The sequence below is a fragment of the Ictalurus furcatus genome, chromosome 9 (assembly GCF_023375685.1).
Source record: "Ictalurus furcatus strain D&B chromosome 9, Billie_1.0, whole genome shotgun sequence".
NCBI classification, from domain to species: Eukaryota; Metazoa; Chordata; class Actinopteri; order Siluriformes; family Ictaluridae; genus Ictalurus; species Ictalurus furcatus.
Window position 1 is genome coordinate 23043628 of NC_071263.1, and position 19466 is coordinate 23063093.

At 39.6% G+C, this 19466-nt stretch overlaps 1 protein-coding gene across 5 annotated transcripts in view; it reads left to right on the forward strand.

Annotated features, from left to right (window-relative positions):
• daam2 (dishevelled associated activator of morphogenesis 2) overlaps window positions 1–19466 on the forward strand; it is a 128815-nt gene that overhangs the window by 89133 nt on the left and 20216 nt on the right. For 4 of the 5 annotated variants that reach the window (XM_053632686.1, XM_053632689.1, XM_053632691.1 and 1 more), the window contains exons 6-16: window positions 7876–8209; window positions 10029–10139; window positions 10261–10364; window positions 10459–10525; window positions 10658–10775; window positions 11888–12026; window positions 13907–13965; window positions 16154–16338; window positions 16960–17262; window positions 17501–17608; window positions 18987–19016. In XM_053632686.1, the coding sequence (XP_053488661.1) occupies window positions 7876–8209; window positions 10029–10139; window positions 10261–10364; window positions 10459–10525; window positions 10658–10775; window positions 11888–12026; window positions 13907–13965; window positions 16154–16338; window positions 16960–17262; window positions 17501–17608; window positions 18987–19016 (1558 nt within the window). The remainder of the gene's footprint in view (window positions 1–7875; window positions 8210–10028; window positions 10140–10260; window positions 10365–10458; window positions 10526–10657; window positions 10776–11887; window positions 12027–13906; window positions 13966–16153; window positions 16339–16959; window positions 17263–17500; window positions 17609–18986; window positions 19017–19466) is intronic. The other variant, XM_053632687.1, reaches the window with a different exon arrangement.

Genomic DNA, 19466 nt, shown 5'->3' on the forward strand with positions numbered 1-19466 from the left:
AAGAGGTTCCCAAAGATGGTGCGTTGAATCTCCTGCCAATTCCTACCACTTCATCACTGCGATAATCAGCGGCTTGCTCAAATGTTTCTGTTCCAGAAAGTGACATTTCCAACCTCTTGAAGTCTTCAGAAGGTTCTGTATACTGTCTGGAGCTCAAGAGTCCAAAGTTGATCCGAAGCCATTGGAATTTGTTTAGAATGTAAATTGCTACTGTAATTTAGTTAGTCGCTATTTACACTGGATGTTAATACTACTCCCATGATGCGTCATTACTTTAAATCTTTGCCGACTGTGTTAATTGGATGAGCTGGGATGTGAAGCAGTGGCTGCCTGAGGAGACATGACCGAGGAGAGATTTAGTGAGAAAGCTGTTGTGCATATGCCTATCAGACTAAATTGAGTTCTTGCAGTCCCCGATCTCTGTCTCAGTCTCTAATTATAGCTGTTGGACTAAATCAATCCCCATCCTGCTCCACTCATCATGATGTGTCAGCTCGGCTAACACACACATTCAGAGTCGAGTTAGAGGTTTCTACTAGATCTTCGGCTGATTTTTCCACTCCTCCGCCCTCCGCTATAAGGACCGTCCAGATGACAGGCATTTCCTGGTTTGGTGTACAGTGCAACCACAACACAGGCTCCATGTCTACACTGCACTCCTGTCCTCCCTACACTCCATCTCTCTCATGTAGACGAGGTCCCGAAATAGGCTTTAATGAAGCTTGGATCACTCAGCAATGCATAATCATTTCGGATCTGAGGGATGTGGCTTCATCTATTGTGGTGACTCGTAGAGATAGACTTATTTGAGCTGGGGTCAAGGTGAAATCCCAGTTTAGATGTGTGTGTGAATCAGTGTGCTGCATTTTTATATATATATATATATATATATATATATATATATATATATATATATATATATATATATAGTGTGTGTGTGTGTGTATGTATGTATGTGTGTGTGTGTGTGTATATATGTATGTATGTACGTGTGTGTGTGTGTGTGTGTGTGTGTGTGTGTGTATATATATATATATATATATATATATATATATATATATATATATATATATATATATATATATATATATATATATATATATATAGTTGTGCCCAAATGTTTGCATACCCCTTGCAGAATCTGCTAAATCTCAATACTGTTAACAAAATAATAAGAGGAATCATGAAAATTGCATTTTGTTTTTTATTTAGTTCTGTCCTGAATAAGCTATTTCACATAACAGATGTTTACAGATATTGCACAAGACAAGATATTTGCTGAATTTATAAAAAATGACCCCGTTCAAAAGTTTCCATACCCTTGATTCTTAATACTGTGTGTCGTTACCTGGATGATTATCGACTGTTTTTATGTTTTGTGAGAGTTGTTCATGAGTCCCTTGTTTGTCCTGAGCAGTTAAACTGCCCACTGTTCTTCAGAAAAATCCTCCAGGTCCTGCACATTCTCTGCTTTTCCAGCATCTTCTGCATATTTGGCCCCTTTTCAACAGTGGCTATATGATTTTGAGATCTATCTTTCACACTGAGGACAACTGAGGGACTCGTACATAACTATTACAAAATGTGTAACCATTCACTGAAGCTCAAGAAGGCAACACGACACATTAATTCAACTTTTGAACAGGATGAAAATTGTTAGTATTTTGTAAATTGTTAGTATTTTGTCTTCTGGGAGATATGTAACTATCTTATTTAGCGTCTGAAGGGCAGTACTAAATGGAGAAAAAAAGATCTTTTAAACAAAATAATAACAATTTACAATAAGCAACAAGCATAACCAAGTGGTAACAATAATGACCTTTTTAAATGCGTAATCATTAATGACTAGATAATGGCTATAAATAAGGCACATCAATTTAAAGCGGTTGTTTTGATTTGTAGTTTTTTGCAGTTTTGTAGCACCACAGTCTCTGAACAGATGAGACACATCTATTTTGATTTTGATGCAGGAAGAATGAACACACAACTTTTCTGCCTAACTGTCTTTAACCCTTTCTCATAGTATACTTGCGTTCAATCGACTTATCGGACATTTTCAATCAGTATAGAAATTAGTTATTTTATCGACACAGGTGTGTTATGAGTTGGGTTTCTGTGTGTAGAGTATCGTGACTCTGTGTTTATTTGCTGGTGAGCAGGGTGATGGGGGGGGGGTGAGCCCCCTGCTGGGCAAACAATTCACACCTCTCTACAATAACATTGGTGCAGAGATAAAATGGACAGCACAACTAAAGCTTTTTTGATAGTAAAACACTATATACAGTACAACTGCCACAATAAAATTATAAAATTTAAACCTAGTAGGCTAGGTAAAAATAAATAAATAAATACTTAGGGGAAAAACTACCAATTCTTAAAGCCTTTCATATGAGCCATTAACCACTACTGTGGAGTGGGACATCACACACACATTCAGTGCTGAACACGGACACCTCCGAAAACTGGTGGAAATTCCATTTATTTTTTTTGGAAATTCCATTCATTTGTTTTTTTTTTTTCCCCATTCAAGTCATGTTGTCAGTTTGAAAATCAGTCCAGAGAGAATAAATACATTGAAAAATCTGTGAAAGTGTTTGAAATGTAATATCTCTAGCCCTGTATCTAATCTCTGGGTCGATTCCTTCAGCGAAATAATTTACATAATGCGTGTGCAAAGACTAGAGTCAGCTGTTGCTGATACTAATCAATCATGGGGTCTCTGAGCTCATGTACGTGGAAGAGGGCAGATGGTGCTTTCCTGTGAGTGTGTTCAGCTGCCCTGTTCTACAGCATGAGCAGCAGTTCAAAAAGTCATGGTAGGTGGCTTCACGTGTCTTGGAGGACGCATGTGCTATCCTCCACCCACCATGACGGTCGGGGGCCGTTATCTGATAGGGGAGAGTTAGCTAGTGTATTGGAACTAGCAAATGACTATATTGGGAGAAAATGGTGGAAAAACCAAACTAGGGTCACTGAACTTATCCATTGTTTGATAAGTTGATCTCTTCTGCTAAAGTATTTTTTCAAGTACTCAGTTTGGTCCTCTGAAGTACGTTTGCTGGGTCTGCGTCTGACTGCGGTCCCCCACCTGACGGCCCCTGCTGTATAGTCTATCCCACTAGGTGCTAAAATGTGTCTTTGCATTGTTTTCGGTAGTGCTCGAAAGATATTTTGACCTCAAGCCTTTTGAGAGAAAAAGGTGACCTGAGATCGGTGGCTTCCTGTCCTTTCCACAGCTTACAAAAATAATCCCGAGTTCTCGCTCTCTGCGTCTCGTTCAAATATTAGGCTTCAAAATATTGACAGAGTGAGCTCAGAAACGGCTAAAAGGCTGGATAGATTGAACCTACCAAACGTCTTTGTTTTCACATTTGTCAAATGCCTTCACGGAAACTCAACACTGCACCTTTGAAGATTTTGGACGGAGTCATGTTTTTCTCCCGGTGCCGTGTGAATATAGTAGCCGAGCTCTGCACGGTCCGAAGGGAAACGAGACGAGAGAGCGAGCGAGGCGGCTTTGGCCGGCAGATACTGTGCTGTGAGGTGGCGTTTGCGTTGGCCGAGCTTTAAACAATGCTGTGCTACCCCAGCTGTTTCTCCCACACCGTCCAACCGGATTCTATAAGGAGTGTTTTTAGTGCAGACTAGGTGTGTGTTTTTGATTGTTTTGACATTTCTAGTCATCTCTGTATCTCAGCTGGTTGAATCTTATATGCTCCTAGAGGATACATTAAGTCTGCACTTATGGGAGTCAGCAGTGTTATATTCATCCAGTGTGGCTTGTTAAAATGAGCATTTTACACACATGTTCTGTGTCATTGCACATGTTGTATCTAAACACACAATGTGCCAAATTCCCCAGTGCCAACGTTGCCCCATGTGGCACACACGCCAGCCTGGGCCACCCGGTCTATTCAGCTGAATGATTTATAGTGTTTTAATTCAGGCGCTTTTGTTCAGCAGGGTTGCAGAAAGAGGATCAGATGGATTATTTTTATAGGTTATTTATGCAGAATGGTACTAGGATCATGTGACATTTCCCCCATGAGCGCCTGACACCTCTGGCGGCAAGTACCGCTACGCTGCCGTCTGCCTTTTCATTGTATAGGGGAAATTTTTTTTCTATGAGCTCATTCACATGTGTGTGAGGTCTTTTGAGAACTGCAGCAACTGCAGAAGGGAAAAGACGCATGGTTTATTCGGTATTAGGTTTCGATAATACTCGGTGTGCTTACAAAATAGCCTTGTCGCAAACCAATATTTTTGGGGGAATCGCTCTTTTGATGAGGAGAATCCACCTCACATTTCTAGCTGTATTAAACCAGTCATGCCTCCTTTATACTTTAAAGAAGCAGTTTATAGTTTGTTTGTTTTTTTTTAACGAGAGCTGAATTCTGATTGATGAAAATATTGACAGGCCGCCTGCTTCCCCTAAGCAATTCCAGCCTTTCTGTTTAATCTATTTGTGTCTCATGAGATGAGTAGGCATGTTCCCATACTGTTTTAAATATCTGGACTATCATCTATCATCGGAATTCCTGCTACAACAAATCTTGGTATTTAGTGAAGATTTCTCGCTCTCCGGTACATTAGTATATTTGGCATAACACTACCGGTACCATTCCAGAGTGTGTGTAAAGGACGTTTAAAAAGACCGGCCACACCACATCAGCCGTATGTGACGGGACTACCTCTATTATGTGGTAGTATATAGAGTAGGGGCGTAACGCAATGCCACTATCTGTATTTGTTCAGTGCTCCAAATATCTCCATCTGTATTCAAATTTAACCTCAAAGTGGGTGTGGCATAATCTTTGCATCGTGAGTATCGTAATAACCCCCAGTTTGCGCGACTTTTGTCGCGTGCCATAGGATCCCAGTCCCGACGCGCACCTCTAAGTCTCAATAAGATGTCTCACCCTGTAAACCTTTCTGGCCCGCTTTTTAAAAGTAACAGTGTGTAATAATGAACAACGTGCCTCTTATTCTTATCTGTATCCTATTCGATGATTCCAATCCTATTCGATGATTAGAGATTACAGACCTAACCCAGAGGGAGTATTGTGCATTACTTATTGTCCAATTAGCGTACTTCATTGAGAAGAAAGCAATCTCACACACTCTCAGTGAGAAGATGAATGGAAGTTAGTTCATTTGGTGTTTTTACAGGGTTTACGTGATATTCGCAGAGTTGTTTGGGAAGTCCAGATGGGCTTGGAATGCGTTTTAATTTCCCCCATTAAAATAACGGGAAATAGCAACCCCATTTTTTTAAAAAAAATTTATTATTAAATACAGTTTTCCGGAATGTATTAAGTCTGAATAGTGAGGCTGGATATATGATTACTATAGGTCTAGAAACACTTTTAAACACGACAAACTACACCATAAAAAGCAGGGGGTTTTTTATTTTTATTGTTATTGGAAACTAAATTCACCGTTTCAAGAAGGTGGCCTTTTTAACTGGCTTACCCATTCGACCCGACCTCATTATTCCAGAGCCAAGGCTTAAGTAGAGGCTTCTTTGGCACAGATTGTGTCTGTCTGTGTCTTGGCTCATATTGCATGCCGTGAGCTCTTTCTTTCTGTGTGGTGTTTGGGCGACGGGGGGAGTCTTGTGTCCTCAGAGTTAAGCATACAGCGTCGGTTCCAGAATGTATGACTCCTGGCCGAGTGAGGCAGTCGGCACAGAGACAGAGAGAGTATGTTCCATACTCGTGTTATTAATGATGGATATGAAATAGAGGTAGGATAAGGAGAGCGATATGCTTGGTGAGAACTGAGTGATCTTTCAACGTAGGCATTCCTCAGTTTCAGACACGTCAGCATCAAAGCCGAGGTCCTAGCTGAGTTACGCACATATGTTTTTGTGTACGTCAAATAACAAGGCAAGGCCGTTTTTCTTTTTTTTCCCTTTCTTTCTTTCTTTTTTCTATTCATTAGCTCGGGAGAGTGTTCATGGCTAACAAATGTGGGATCCAAACCCAAATGTTACTTGTCCTCCCAAGTAGTCCAGATGCTAAGCGCATCTAATGGAAAGAAGGGCAATGAGGATTTAAACAGCTGCTGCATTACAGAACTGCTTTTTATTGTCAAGATCACTTCAGAACAGGCCGCCTAAATCCACTCCAGAGTGTAGATCATGTGAGATGTTTTGAGAGATCTGAACGTTCGCTCTAGAGTTGATGTGGAAATAAGATAACCGGTGAATCCAGATTGTCGTGTTAAAAATCGAGTGTGTAGAGTAGTATATTGAGTGCAGGCCAGCTGTGATCTAATGCGTGTTCTGCTCCCAGAGATCCACAGAACTTTGGGAAGGCAGATGTGCTCTTCCAGGTGAGCTGTATTTGGTCTGGAAAGGTATCATCAAGGGCATTGCTGGAAGCAGAAAGACTTCCTGTATGAATGGAGATCTGTGCTAATATGGAATATCAATATCCTGTGTCACCAAGTAGAGGATGGGTTCGCTTTTGAGTCTGGATTCTTCTTCATGTCACCTCAGAAAGTTTTTCGTTGCCACTGTCTCCTCTGGCTTGCTCATTAGGGATCTACATCTAGAGTTTTGTAAAACTGCATTGTGATATTGTCTATTGTTAAAGGTCATCCGTGGTCAGGAGTCCAAGAGAGCGGAATTGGCCATGGTGTCTCGATGGACATTTGTATTACTCTTCCCCCTGTCTAGTACAACTTTCTTTTACTTTCACACTATCCGTTGTTGCCCAGATGAGGACGGGTTCCCTTCTGAGTCTGGTTCCTCTCAAGGTTTCTTCCTCATATCATCTTAGGGAGTTTTTCCCTCGCCACCGTCACCACCGGCTCGCCCAATAGGGATAAATTCACACACTTAAAAATCTGTATCCTGTGTTTATATATTTCTGTAAAGCTGCTTTGAGACAAAAAAAAAAAAAAAAAGCGCTATACAAATACCATTGAATTGAATTGAATAGTTGTGCAACACTAGCCAATCGTGGACCTCTGTGAGCTGGCGTATGTAAAAGAGGGTAGATCGCGCTTTCCTCTGAATGTGTCCAGCTGGCGTAGCAGTTTGAAAAGATTTCATGCTTGGATTCATGTGTCTTGGAGGAAACATGAATTAGACTTCACTTGGTAGCTGTCGTGTGAGGAAAGCTAGCTCTTGGGTGGTGATTGACAAATGACCAAATTGGGAGCAAATGGAATAAAAAAAAAAAACATATCAAATCGGGTTGAGTGGAAATGTTTTCAGGTCCGGATCTACGTTTTTATGGCATCTCTGATGATAACATTGGATCAGTATTGGATATAAGCCATTCTTCAAAGCCCTTATATTGGTATTGTATCAAAAATGGATAACATTTTGTCCCTTTGACTGTTTTAACCAATGACTTCCAGCTTCACGTTGGGTTTACATGAAATGTGCCATAAATAGGGGGGGGGGGGGGCGATATGGCAGATCGTCACCAAAGTTGATATCATACCCCATCTGTATTTATAAACACAGGTCATTTGAGAGAGCTGTGATGAAGCAGCCATGTTAACAGTGTGATTGACTTTAATTAGCCTGACTAATGAGCACTGTCACTTCGGCTGCTATGATGAATGAGGGATAAAAGAATTGTTTCCTTCATACTGTCGGAACGAACAGTTGTAAGTGTGAGATTCTGTGGAAGGCATCTGGGTTATGAGCCTGCCAAGACAGCTGTGGGTACAAGAGAATGGAGAAGGAGAAGGGCAGATCAGCACAATGTTTTAACCCTTATTTGATATCGTTCCTGGTGTTGTTGAAACCTTCCGGCATCCACACGTCTCTGACTTTCTCAAATGAAGCTTCAGATGTATGTGAAAATCTTTGGACTTTCCTGCTTTGACGCGATCATTTGGTTTCTCGATGTACAGGTTTGTGACGCGCTTCATCGAACTGGACGGCCTCACGTGTCTGCTGAACTTCCTGAGGAGCATGGACTACGAGACGTCAGAGAGCCGCATCCACACTTCCGTCATCGGCTGCATCAAAGCACTGATGAACAACTCTCAGGGCCGAGCGCACGTCCTGGCCCACCCACAGAGCATCGACACCATCTCCCAGAGCTTGCGCCAGGACAACGTCAAGACCAAGGTGGCCGTGCTGGAGATCCTTGGTGCTCTCTGCCTGGTACCTGATGGCCATAAGAAAGTGCTGCAGGCTATGGCGCACTATCAGAAGTACGCCGCTGAGAGGACACGCTTCCAGGTACTGTGATGTCTGGTTAGAGTTGAATAGGAGAAAATTGAACTCCATTCCAGAAAGAAATGTCTGGTGCACTGCATACTATTATGAATAAAGGTGCGCCCAGCTAGCTGTATAGCTGTCTACCTAATCGACTAGCTATACTACCTCAATCTTGTGTAGGGGTCATCATCTGACAGACTGTGGTCTAGATGCAGATTGAGAAAAGTATTTCCAGCTGATCAAACCAAGGACTCAAAAATAGTGCAGCAGAACTGATCAACATATATGAAAAACTGGGCATAGTTCAGCTACTCCATTACTAATGGTTAGGGATTAGATAAATGTTGCCATCATTGAGTAATTTTAGTTGCTTCTCTGGACCTTTCTAAGCAAGGGATTGTACGGAATATAACAGGACCTTCACGAATTTTTGTTGAATACAGTTGGTCTGGCAGTTTGATTACATTCTGAGGCTACTGGATTCTGTCCACAACCTAATACCACTGGTGTATTTGATGTTGTCATTATTTGCCCTACTCTGTTGGCGCTGTCTTGGCATATCACCGCTGGACGTCGGTGAAGACCAACCGTAGCTGCTTATTTTTTCTTCCTAGGTGGTTCGGCTGAGGTTTAGCTTGAGTGTAGGTCCACAGGAATGCCACAAACTCACAAATAGACCCATAACTATTCAGCAGCTATCTTCATTGAAAAGTGATTATGCAAAATGCAAACAAACATAGTTGAGTTTTTCCATATTATTATGTTCTATCTTAGTCTCTATAATGGCAGTAAATTATTTATCATAGTATGTAATGCTGCTCATACTGTATGTGTGTAAAAAAAAATTAAATAAATAAAAAGAAAGAAAATGGCATATTGTTGAAAGATTAAATACCTGGATTGAAAAGGAGTTGAGAGTTGAAAAGCTAGATTTATATATATATATATATATATATATATATTTATATTTATATTTTTAGGGCCATCTTGGCAGTTATAGCGTATCAAAATATACTTCATATGTGTCTGTACCTTTAACTGTGGCACATGCTGTGAAGAACAACAGCTACACACACTTCCAAAGGTCCTGTTTTATGGACCATAAACGTATGTAGAGCCATTTGTTATGCCTGTCTGTTTGTTCTAATATTTTTGTCATGCTTGGCGACAAGTAATGAGACACTTTCAAACATTAGTGGGTAACATGGCTCTCTGCCAGTGACCTATTGACTCTGTTGGACGTACAGGACAGTGTCAATTTAACACACAAGCAAATATTTTTAAGATGATAAATGGCTGTATGCTGAAACCTAAGTAGATAAAGGTAAATATAAATGAAGTCTTCTCTTTAATGATCTAATAAAACTTTTTTCTTCTGTTGTATTAACCTGGGTTTAAATAAATAAGTAACTACGAGTTATCTTGATGCCATTTTCATAGTGCTAAATGATTGATACCTGGGGAGAACAAAGACAGTTGAAATGTGCCTATGGGTGAAATGTTTTAATTTGTCTTTTCAAACAAATAGAAATAAAAAAACAACACATGCCATCAAATGTAATATGGTGCAAAATACTAGGTATATTTTGGAACTACAACAAGGTGGCACATATCCAATGAAAAATAGGATTATTTTTTTTAATTGTGTTTCCAATAATAAACATCCATGGATGTATTTTTTTGCTTTTATTCATATTTTATATATTTTTATTTCCTCATAACTTTCTTTTAAAGCTTTGGTTCCAATGTTTAAGCCAAAAGTTCTTGAATCAAACACACATTAGGATAAGCTTCTGTGGCTTGAATCCAGTAGTCAGACTATACTATCATTGCTTTCCAGACTCTTCTGCATGAGTTGGACAGGAGCACAGGCCGCTACAGGGACGAGGTCAACCTGAAGACTGCCATCATGTCCTTCATCAACGCTGTGCTAAACGCGGGACCTGGAGAGGTCAGTTGATCAATAAACCTTCATGCTAATGTTTCTGCACCAAAACATCAATAGATCTTTTCACCAGTTCCAAGTGCCATTGTAAGCCGTACTGAAGAACTTGCTTTGCTTTTGTGCACAGGACAATCTTGAGTTTCGTCTTCATCTAAGGTACGAGTTCTTAATGTTGGGGATCCAGCCAGTCATCGACAAGCTCAGAGGTCATGAGAACGCAACTCTCGACAGGTCAGAGATTTTTACTCAGAGGACAAGCCACCAATCAGTTGCCACCAAGCCATTGAGAAATCATTCGATTCGCTGCCCATTTTCTCCATTTCAGACATTTGGACTTTTTCGAGATGGTGCGGAATGAAGATGACAGCGAACTGGCCAAACGCTTCGACATGGTAAGTCCCGTTAGCCAGCTCACCCAAAACTGACAGGCTGCACATGTCTACAAGCATTAAACGTTTTAATCCAGTCTACTTTTCATTGAAATTTTGCTCTAATTGGGGAAATGAATGGGGATTTCCTTGCAGACGCACGTGGATACGAAGAGCGCCGGCCAGATGTTTGAGCTAATTAAGAAGAAGCTGAGCCACACAGATGCCTATCCTCATCTTCTGTCTATTCTCCAGCACTGCCTGCAGATGCCATGTGAGTGCTCATCAACTAAACCAGGCTCATTTTTCTAGCAGCCCAGGACTGACATTAGCCATTTGTAGTAATCAGTCACCCAAAATGTGTCTGACTGAATATGATCTCTTTCTGAATTGAATGCACATTGAATTATTGGCAGTTAAACAATGATAATTGGTGCCTATACCTTTATCTTCATCAAGAAATCCAGATTCTGCGAATGCAATACATGTAGCCATACTATTCCTCTGGTATCCCAGCATTGTACATCATGTATTTGCCTACTGAAACATGATAGTCCCTTATATTTTTGATTCAGTAATACTTGCTTGTGGCGATCAATACAAACTCTGATTATCCACTGAGATTTCTTGTTAAACTTCCCCACTTTTCTTTAAAGAATGTAGCAAGTTCTGTAGTTCTACGGTTAGAAAATTTCAAATTGATTCCCTTGAGAGGATTTAATCACAAAAACAAAGTGTAGGGTACTTTAAGGGTACTTTTGGTCTAGGTTATTCAGCCGAGACGTCTACATTTAACGTCTAAATAAAATGCTGTGATTCCGAAGTTCTTTGAACTCAAAAACCAACAAAATCCGTGATGTACTCCATAGCAACAATCCTAAACTGCAAAAATCATGAATTATAAATTGAAAGTAATTTTTTTAAAACCATTTCCTGGCTTTACATTTGTATTTTGTTGCTAGATCATTTTGATTACGTTCTTGAAAGAACACCTGACCACCATACCCATATGTGTTTGTTGAACGCTCCATTCCAAAGAACGCCCACCACACACCAGCTATTAGTGTAGAGGAGAGAGTGATGTAGCCATTTCAGAGATGGGGATTATTAGGGGGCCGTGATGGAGATGGCCACTGTGGGAATTTCGCCAGGACACCGGGGTGAGCGTGTAGGAAAGGAAAGCATGTATTAGCATTCACCCTCCCAGATTAATAGCTATCAATGTACAGTATGGAAGAAATAGGGAGTAGGCAAGAATTAGTAATAACAACAGAACAAAATGCACCAAAAGTCCAACAAAAGGTAGTGTCTTAATCACTGAGTAACATTTCTCCATTGTATCAGCTGGCCGTTGCTGTATTAAACAGCAGTATTTGTGTATCGCAGATAAACGTGGAGCGGGCAGTGTACAGCAGTGGCAGCTTCTAGACCGAATCCTTCAACAGATTGTTCTGCAGGATGACAAAGGGGAAGACCCAGATGTTTCTCCTTTGGACAATTTCAACGTCAGGAACATAATTAGAATGTAAGTGCTGCATGTTTTGTGACTATAACCTTGAAAAGAAGTAAGGAGTTGAGCTTCAGTTCTAGTGCAGATCAAAGTGCAGCCTGGCAGTGCCTACTCCTGTGGGATGAGAAGGATTCAAGCTTGACTGAAGAGCACAGTAATGAGAGAAACAGCACTAGCTTCATCTGATGGCAGAGGGAGGGAGGGAAGGAGGGAGGGAGAGAGAGAGTTTGCATTTTTGTAATGCACTTGCAGTGAACTGTTGAGGAATCAAGGATGATGTGAGTTAACATAACATTGATGTAGGTGCCTGAAATTTACAACTTTAATTGAATTAGTCCAAACACACACACACACACTTTGAGCTTTATTGAGAGCAATGGAAATACTTCAAAGACATTTGATCCTACAATTTTAAGTGCAGATTAAGTGTGTGTACAGTTCGTCAGAATCACCCGTCACCAAACAAAAGATATTGAGTACTTTTTTCCTTTTCTGAGATTATGTAACTCTTTCACTCAACCCCATTTTGTTTGTCTTGGCTCCTTGCTTTTTTTTTCTTTTCTTCCTGAAGTATCTTCCTCTTCTCTCCCTGTCTCATTCTCTCTCATATCAGTTAAATTATAGTAGATCCCATTTCCTGCCGTCCTTCCACTATCCAGACTTTGCATTGTCATTATTTTCCACTTCTCTCTGTCCATCTTTCTGTCATCCCTCTTTTACTTGTCTTTGCCCTTTTCAGTCGCTGTGTGTTCAGGCCAAATAGCCGGCATTCACACACTTCCATTCTCCATCATCATTAGCAAAGGCAAGCCAAAGTCCGTGATTAATGTGTTTGGTCTCCAGTGAGAAGGCGAGATTGGAAAACGCTTTAGAAGAGAAGCTTGCCTGTACAGTACGTTCGGCTCTCTGCCAGCTCCTACTGAACTGTGTTTATCTAATTCTTACACTATAGTGCAGTTCTTTCCAGTACAAACATTAACAACACCAAACCTATTCACTAAAATGGCACTATAGAGCCGAGAAGGATCTTCTGCTTTCACTAATAGCCATTTGTCCAGATGTTTTTTTTAGCAGTAAAAATGGAGAATATCAGTCTTGGTGTTGGCTGGAAGCTGAAAACTTTTCGTTTTACCTTTTCCGTGTTTGTTCAGTTTTTGAAGGGCAGATATTGTTGTTTCAAATAAATCAAAAGTGTCAATGTTAACATGTTTGCTTGTTAGGAAAGAGACAACACTCTCCATTATACATCATCTTTTTTAATTTTTTTCTCCGAGATTTGTATTGAACATCCGTATTTTTCCTTCATTCCATACCTGTATTACTTCAATGAGTTGATTGTAATTCTCTTGTCTCACTTTCTTTGTGTTCTCCTCAGCTTCGGAAAGCAGCGGTCATCCAGGTGTTTCATTTTAAGCTTTATTTTCCAGAAGGTCTCATAACCCTAATCTTATGCTTAACTAAAACCTTCTGTCAAGATGCATAACTATTTAATGACGCTTACATACAAATGTCAACAGCTAATGTTGACAGTTCATGATAAATGCGTGCCGACCTGTTAGCGTTTATGTTTTAGTCATTAAATGGCTATGTAAGTTGTTTTTTATATATATATATTTTAAACTCAGCCTAACTGTGTCTGTTCCTGTGTTCATGGGTTTAAATGGAAATAACCCCATTCATGTTAATGATGCAATTCAGCCTATAAAATATCCCTGACCTTGTACATTAACAATTACCCTTACACAAAAATAACACAATCAGTTCATTAATTAGTGAGGGTGAAGGTAAGTGAAGCAAATTAAAGCAGAAGAACAAAATCTTTCTACCTTAACATTTTTGAGCACAGCAGGCTGATGTTTTTTTTTCCCTTCCTTTTCTTCTTTCTCTGCTGGCAGGCTTGTCAATGAGAATGAGGTGAAACAGTGGCGAGACCAGGCTGAGAAATTCAGGAAAGGTAATGTAATATATATACAGACACAGCCTTTATATCAGTGTGTGTGCTTGCATAGTTTTCTAGTATAAAGTTTTTGAACACACTATATTCATATTTTTATTTGAACTTACTTTTGACAAAACAGAAGATATATGCAAAGAACTGGTAAATTTGGAGAAGGTTTTTTTTATAAACTTTTATAAATTTTGGAAGAAAAATTAGTAGTAGCAGTAGTAGTAGATCTAGTTGTAGTAGTAGAAGATTTAGCAGTAGTAGTAGTGCATCTAGTAGTAGAAGATCTAGTAGTAGTTGTAGCAGTAATAGATCTAGTTGTAGTAGTAGTAGATCTAGTAGTAGTAGTATATCTAGTTGTAGTAGTAGTAGTAGTAGTAGTAGTAGTAGTAGTATATCTAGTAGTAGTTGTAGTAGTAATAGATCTAGTTGTAGTAGAAGATCGAGTAGTATTAGTAGTAGAAGATCTAGTAGTATTAGTAGTAGTTGAAGATCTAGTAGTATTAGTAGTAGAAGATCTAGTAGTATTAGTAGTAGATCTAGTAGTATTATTAGTAGTAGAACATCTAGTAGTATTATTAGTAGTAGAAGATCTAGTAGTATTATTAGTAGTAGAAGATCTAGTAGTATTAGTAGTAGTAGAACATCTAGTAGTATTATTAATAGTAGAAGATCTAGTAGTATTCTTAGTAGTAGAAGATCTAGTAGTATTAGTAGTAGTAGTAGAACATCTAGTAGTATTGTTAGTAGTAGAAGATCTAGTAGTATTATTAATAGTAGAAGATCTAGTAGTATTCTTAGTAGTAGAAGATCTAGTAGTATTAGTAGTAGTAGTAGAACATCTAGTAGTATTGTTAGTAGTAGAAGATCTAGTAGTATTATTAGTAGTAGAAGATCTAGTAGTATTGTTAGTAGTAGAAGATCTAGTAGTAGTATTAGTAGTAGAAGATCTAGTAGTATTATTAGTAGTAGAAGATCTAGTAGTATTAGTAGTTGTATTAGTAAATAATCTAGTAGTAGTAGTTGTAGTAGAGGAGTAATACATCTAGACATAGTAGTAGTGGTGGTTGTGGTAGTAGTAGATCTAGTCATAGCAGTAGATCTAATTGTGGTAGTAGTAGTAGATACTTGTAGCACATGACATACAGTATACACTAAGTTACCAGTTTATTAGGTACACCTATCTTGTACCAATGCTGTCTGTCCATTTTAGTATCACTGCTGCTCGGTGGTGGTCCCTTTCCATTGATGGATGACAAACTGTAATTCTACCTAATAATAAAATAACCATTGTGTGTATTTGCCTTATGATTCATGGTTTATGAATCTTTTTTTTATTTATATTACCGCAAATGCACTTGCGTTAATTTAGACTCTGATTCAATCTGATTCCACTTGTTTTATAAATTTCTTTACACCCCAACACTGTTGAATTCTCAAATCTGTTTGGTCAGAAGGCGAAACGTTTTCTAGAACAGCCGCTCGGACTGCACTGCCCCTTGTACTTTGATTCACAGGTTTATATTAATTCATTCGTTCCAATTTGTTATCGTTTCTATAGTAACGCCTAACACGCGGACTTATGTTAGACACGCCACACAAATGGGTCCAAAAAAAATTAACTTGTGAAATTTGGTCATTTGATTATGGTGACGTTTTCTGTGAGGAGTTTATTCAACATATCTGTAAGGAGTCTCCAGTGTCAGAGCTTTATAACAGTTAGACGTAAAGCTATAACTTGTAGGTATTCTGACACGGGAAATTCTTGAGGACAGAGGGCTTTGTTGTTTCTTAGTAACATGTCAAGCTCCATTTTCATCTTATTAATTTTGATTATTTTTTTTTTTTAAAGAGCAACCGGTGAGAGAGCGACTGTTTATAGCTGCTATAACAAAGTGTTAACAGGAACTTGTTTCACGGTTTTCCTAAACATTACATGTCAGCCTTTGATGAATAAATAAATAAATGTTAGTGTTGGCCAATTTCTGTGGAATAGAGGAAGAAATCGTTTCAGCAATGACGCCAACCTATCGTACACCATTTTCCTATAACAGTACACCCCGATGTGTTTTATTCCTTACTTAATCAATTGCCATTCTGGACTGTTTCTTTTAATGTGTGAGACTAACAGTTATTAAACTTCAGGTTCTGATAGACAATTTTTTTTGACTGTATATGCATGCATCTGTTCTTTTAGAGCATGCAGAACTCATGGCCCGACTTGAGAGGAAGGAGCGAGAGTGTGAGATCAAAACACAAGAGAAAGAAGACATGATGAAGACTCTGAACAAGATGAAAGACAAGCTGCAGAGAGAAGGAGTAGAGCTGCGCTCTGCCAGGGAGCAAGTTTTAGACTTGTCTTCTCGGATTAATGATATTTCTGTGAGTACACTCTTTCTGCTCGTGTAACTTTTCTAAACTAGAACAGTTTAGATCTCGTGACCGTCAGCCACCCTGAAATGTTCAGCTGCATGCAAAATGGTGTCTTGTTTTCATTTCTGTATTTTGAGGATAGGCTCTTATATTTTATGATAAACAACAAATGCTTGTCACAGTATAAAAAAAAACAACTGCAGTAAAAACACTTCCTAGGAATCGAGTATTCCTTATGCCTTGTAAAGGCATTTATATTTGTTATATAGAATGCATAATAACTTACAATGTGAGCTTGTAGTGTTTCATAATAATCAAATTCCATTCACATTTAAAAGACCTTTAAAAGGCCTTCACTTCATTTAACGCCAGTGATAAACATGCATCATGCTCTATTATTGTACGTGTTATATATCTTAATAAACACTGGAGTTGAATTCAGTTTGAGAAACCAAAGGTGTCTTTTGAAATGCATTATAACTTAGCATACAGATACTCCAAAAAAAAAAAGCCTATATTAGTTCTGGTGGATATGGATTGACTATTTCTGGATGGTGTAATCATATTTGTTCCACTAATCTTAAATATATTTTGCATATTGACGATTTGTCTTACATGTTTCTCATTTAGAATGGAAGTATGGCGTTCCCTCCACCTCCTCCTCCACCTGGAGGTCCTATGCCTCCACCTCCTCCTCCAACAATGGCTGGTTTCCCTCCACCTCCTCCTCCACTCCCCTTCTGCCCGGCTCCTCCTCCACCACCACCTCCTCCAGGGGGTCCGCCTCCTCCTCCCGGAGCTCCACCCATCTTCTCCGGTGCTCCACTCCCACCGGTGCCCGCTTCCTTCAGCAGCAGCACGAGCCTGCGCAACAAGAGCATCCCACAGCCATCACACCCACTCAAGTCTTTCAACTGGGCCAAGCTGGGCGAGGTAAGCACGTCATGGCACGGTAATGACTAAACAAACCAACAAGCTCACTTAAACGTCATGAATCAGCCTAAAATAAATAGCACGGGTGGACAAAGTTGGACAAACATTGCGTCATGCTTTGGCTTTGTCTCCTTGGGAAAATCTTAAAATGGCAAACAATTTTCAGTCATTATTTTTGAGTTACGGATCCCTCCTCCCTCACAATGACTCATTCCTTGTTGTTTTTTTTTTTTTACAGAACAAGATCACTGGTACCATTTGGCACGACATCGATGACCTGCGGGCTTTCAAAGTCCTTGACCTGAAAGATATTGAGAAGATGTTTTCGGCGTATCAGAGGCAGCAAGTATGAAGGATTTGAATATGTTGTTTGAACTATTTTGCAATAATGACGCACATTTGCATATCGTGTCATGTTTGTTAGTGCGTGAGCAGATGATCTACAGTAGGAACTTGGAAGCGTTGCCCTTGTAGAGTCATGTTTGTGTGGCAGCCTGGGAAAACCCTTCACATGCTGAAAATTCAACATTCTCGATCTAGATCTGAAGCAACAGGCCTTCAGAAACCGGAATTTGTTTCTCTTTTGCATGCATCTCAACCAGAAGCTGTATCATTTTAATATCTCCTTACCCCCAAGAAAGAAAATAGCATTGACATTTTCCATTATGAATGCAGTGCAGAAGCATGACGGACATTTTGACAGCTGGTATCTGATTACAAACAAAATTGATTCATTTTTAAAATGATTGTCTGTTTTCATGAAATAAATGGTCTGCGCTTATATAGCGCTTTACACTGTGTCTTTACACTGTGCTTTACATACACACTCACACACCAATGGTAGCAGAGCTGCCATGCAAGGTGCTAACTTGCCATCTGGAGCAACTTGGGGTTCAGTGTCTTGCCCAAGGACACTTCGGTATGTGGAGTCATGTGGGCCGGGAATCGAACCGCCAACCCTACGATTAGTGGAAACCCGCTCTACCACCTGAGCCACAGCCGCCCTATAAGTTAGCACATGATATTCACTCCTATTCACATCGACCTATGATATTCACTGTGTGAGTCAATGACACTTCTCTAGCAAAGCTTCAGACATATTTAGGTACTGTAGACTGACTATTTTGTTGAATTGTCTGCATTTACTAAACTGGCTCCTTCCCAACATGATCGTTGCAGATTTTGGAAGACAGCCATGCCAAGAAAAAAAATAATAAATGGAAAAAAACATTTCCATGTCATTTTGGTGAAATATATTTATGCTTCCTGATAGTTGAGGCATCATGCGTAGGATCCAGTCACAATGACATACGACGGGTTTTCCCAGACCACCACACGTTTACAGCAGCTGTTCTTCGCTGAATGGCTTGTTATGTTCGACCTGATAAAGAGCTTAAGCATGGAGTAGAATCTGTAGCGCTTTCATTGTGCTAACTGACCCATGCCAACAGCAGAGACCATGGCAACACCATTTCCAATTCAGATGCATCACATCATATTGACTTATATGGCTATGTAGTTTTTTTTGTCTTTTACAGCATTAGTAGTAAGAATCTGTGGCTCTGTGTGTGTGTGTGTGTGTGTGTGTGTGTGTAGCTGAATCTGCAGCCCAGCTCTGGCTGAGCCTTTTTTTCTGTAGATCTGCTGCTTGTGACGCTAATCACTGCATGTCTTCCAATGTTTTTTTTTTCCTTCTGTGCTGCTCTCTCCATCTGCCTGACCAGGAGCTGCTCACTAACCAATCCTTCAAGCAGGTGAGTCTTTAGTTTTGTGTAGTCACTGCCTTTGGCCTCGAGCCTTTTCCCACAATCTGCTGCCAGCCTCACAACCTTCACACGACCTTAAAACTGCTTTTAGTTCGTTTGTAGGTTCAGTGTGTTCGGGCGGTTGCGTTGAAGGTAGGGTCAGCAGGTTTTGCATAAATATGAATACGACTTTGACTTTGAATATGAACTCTGAATTTATTCACTCGTTTATGCATCCCAGCAATGTTTTTGTTTTAGCTCTTAAGATTTTAGAGATAAAACTGGGGGCCAATGTAGTGGCATTAGAATGTAAAACTACAGGCTTGATGTTTAAATAATTAAAGGTGGAATCAGTGATTTTTTTAAGTCCTATTTATTTTAAGTAAAAACTTGCATTATTGCTGCTGTTAATAAAATTAAATAAAATGCACAGATCGACAATAACATTAAAACCACTGG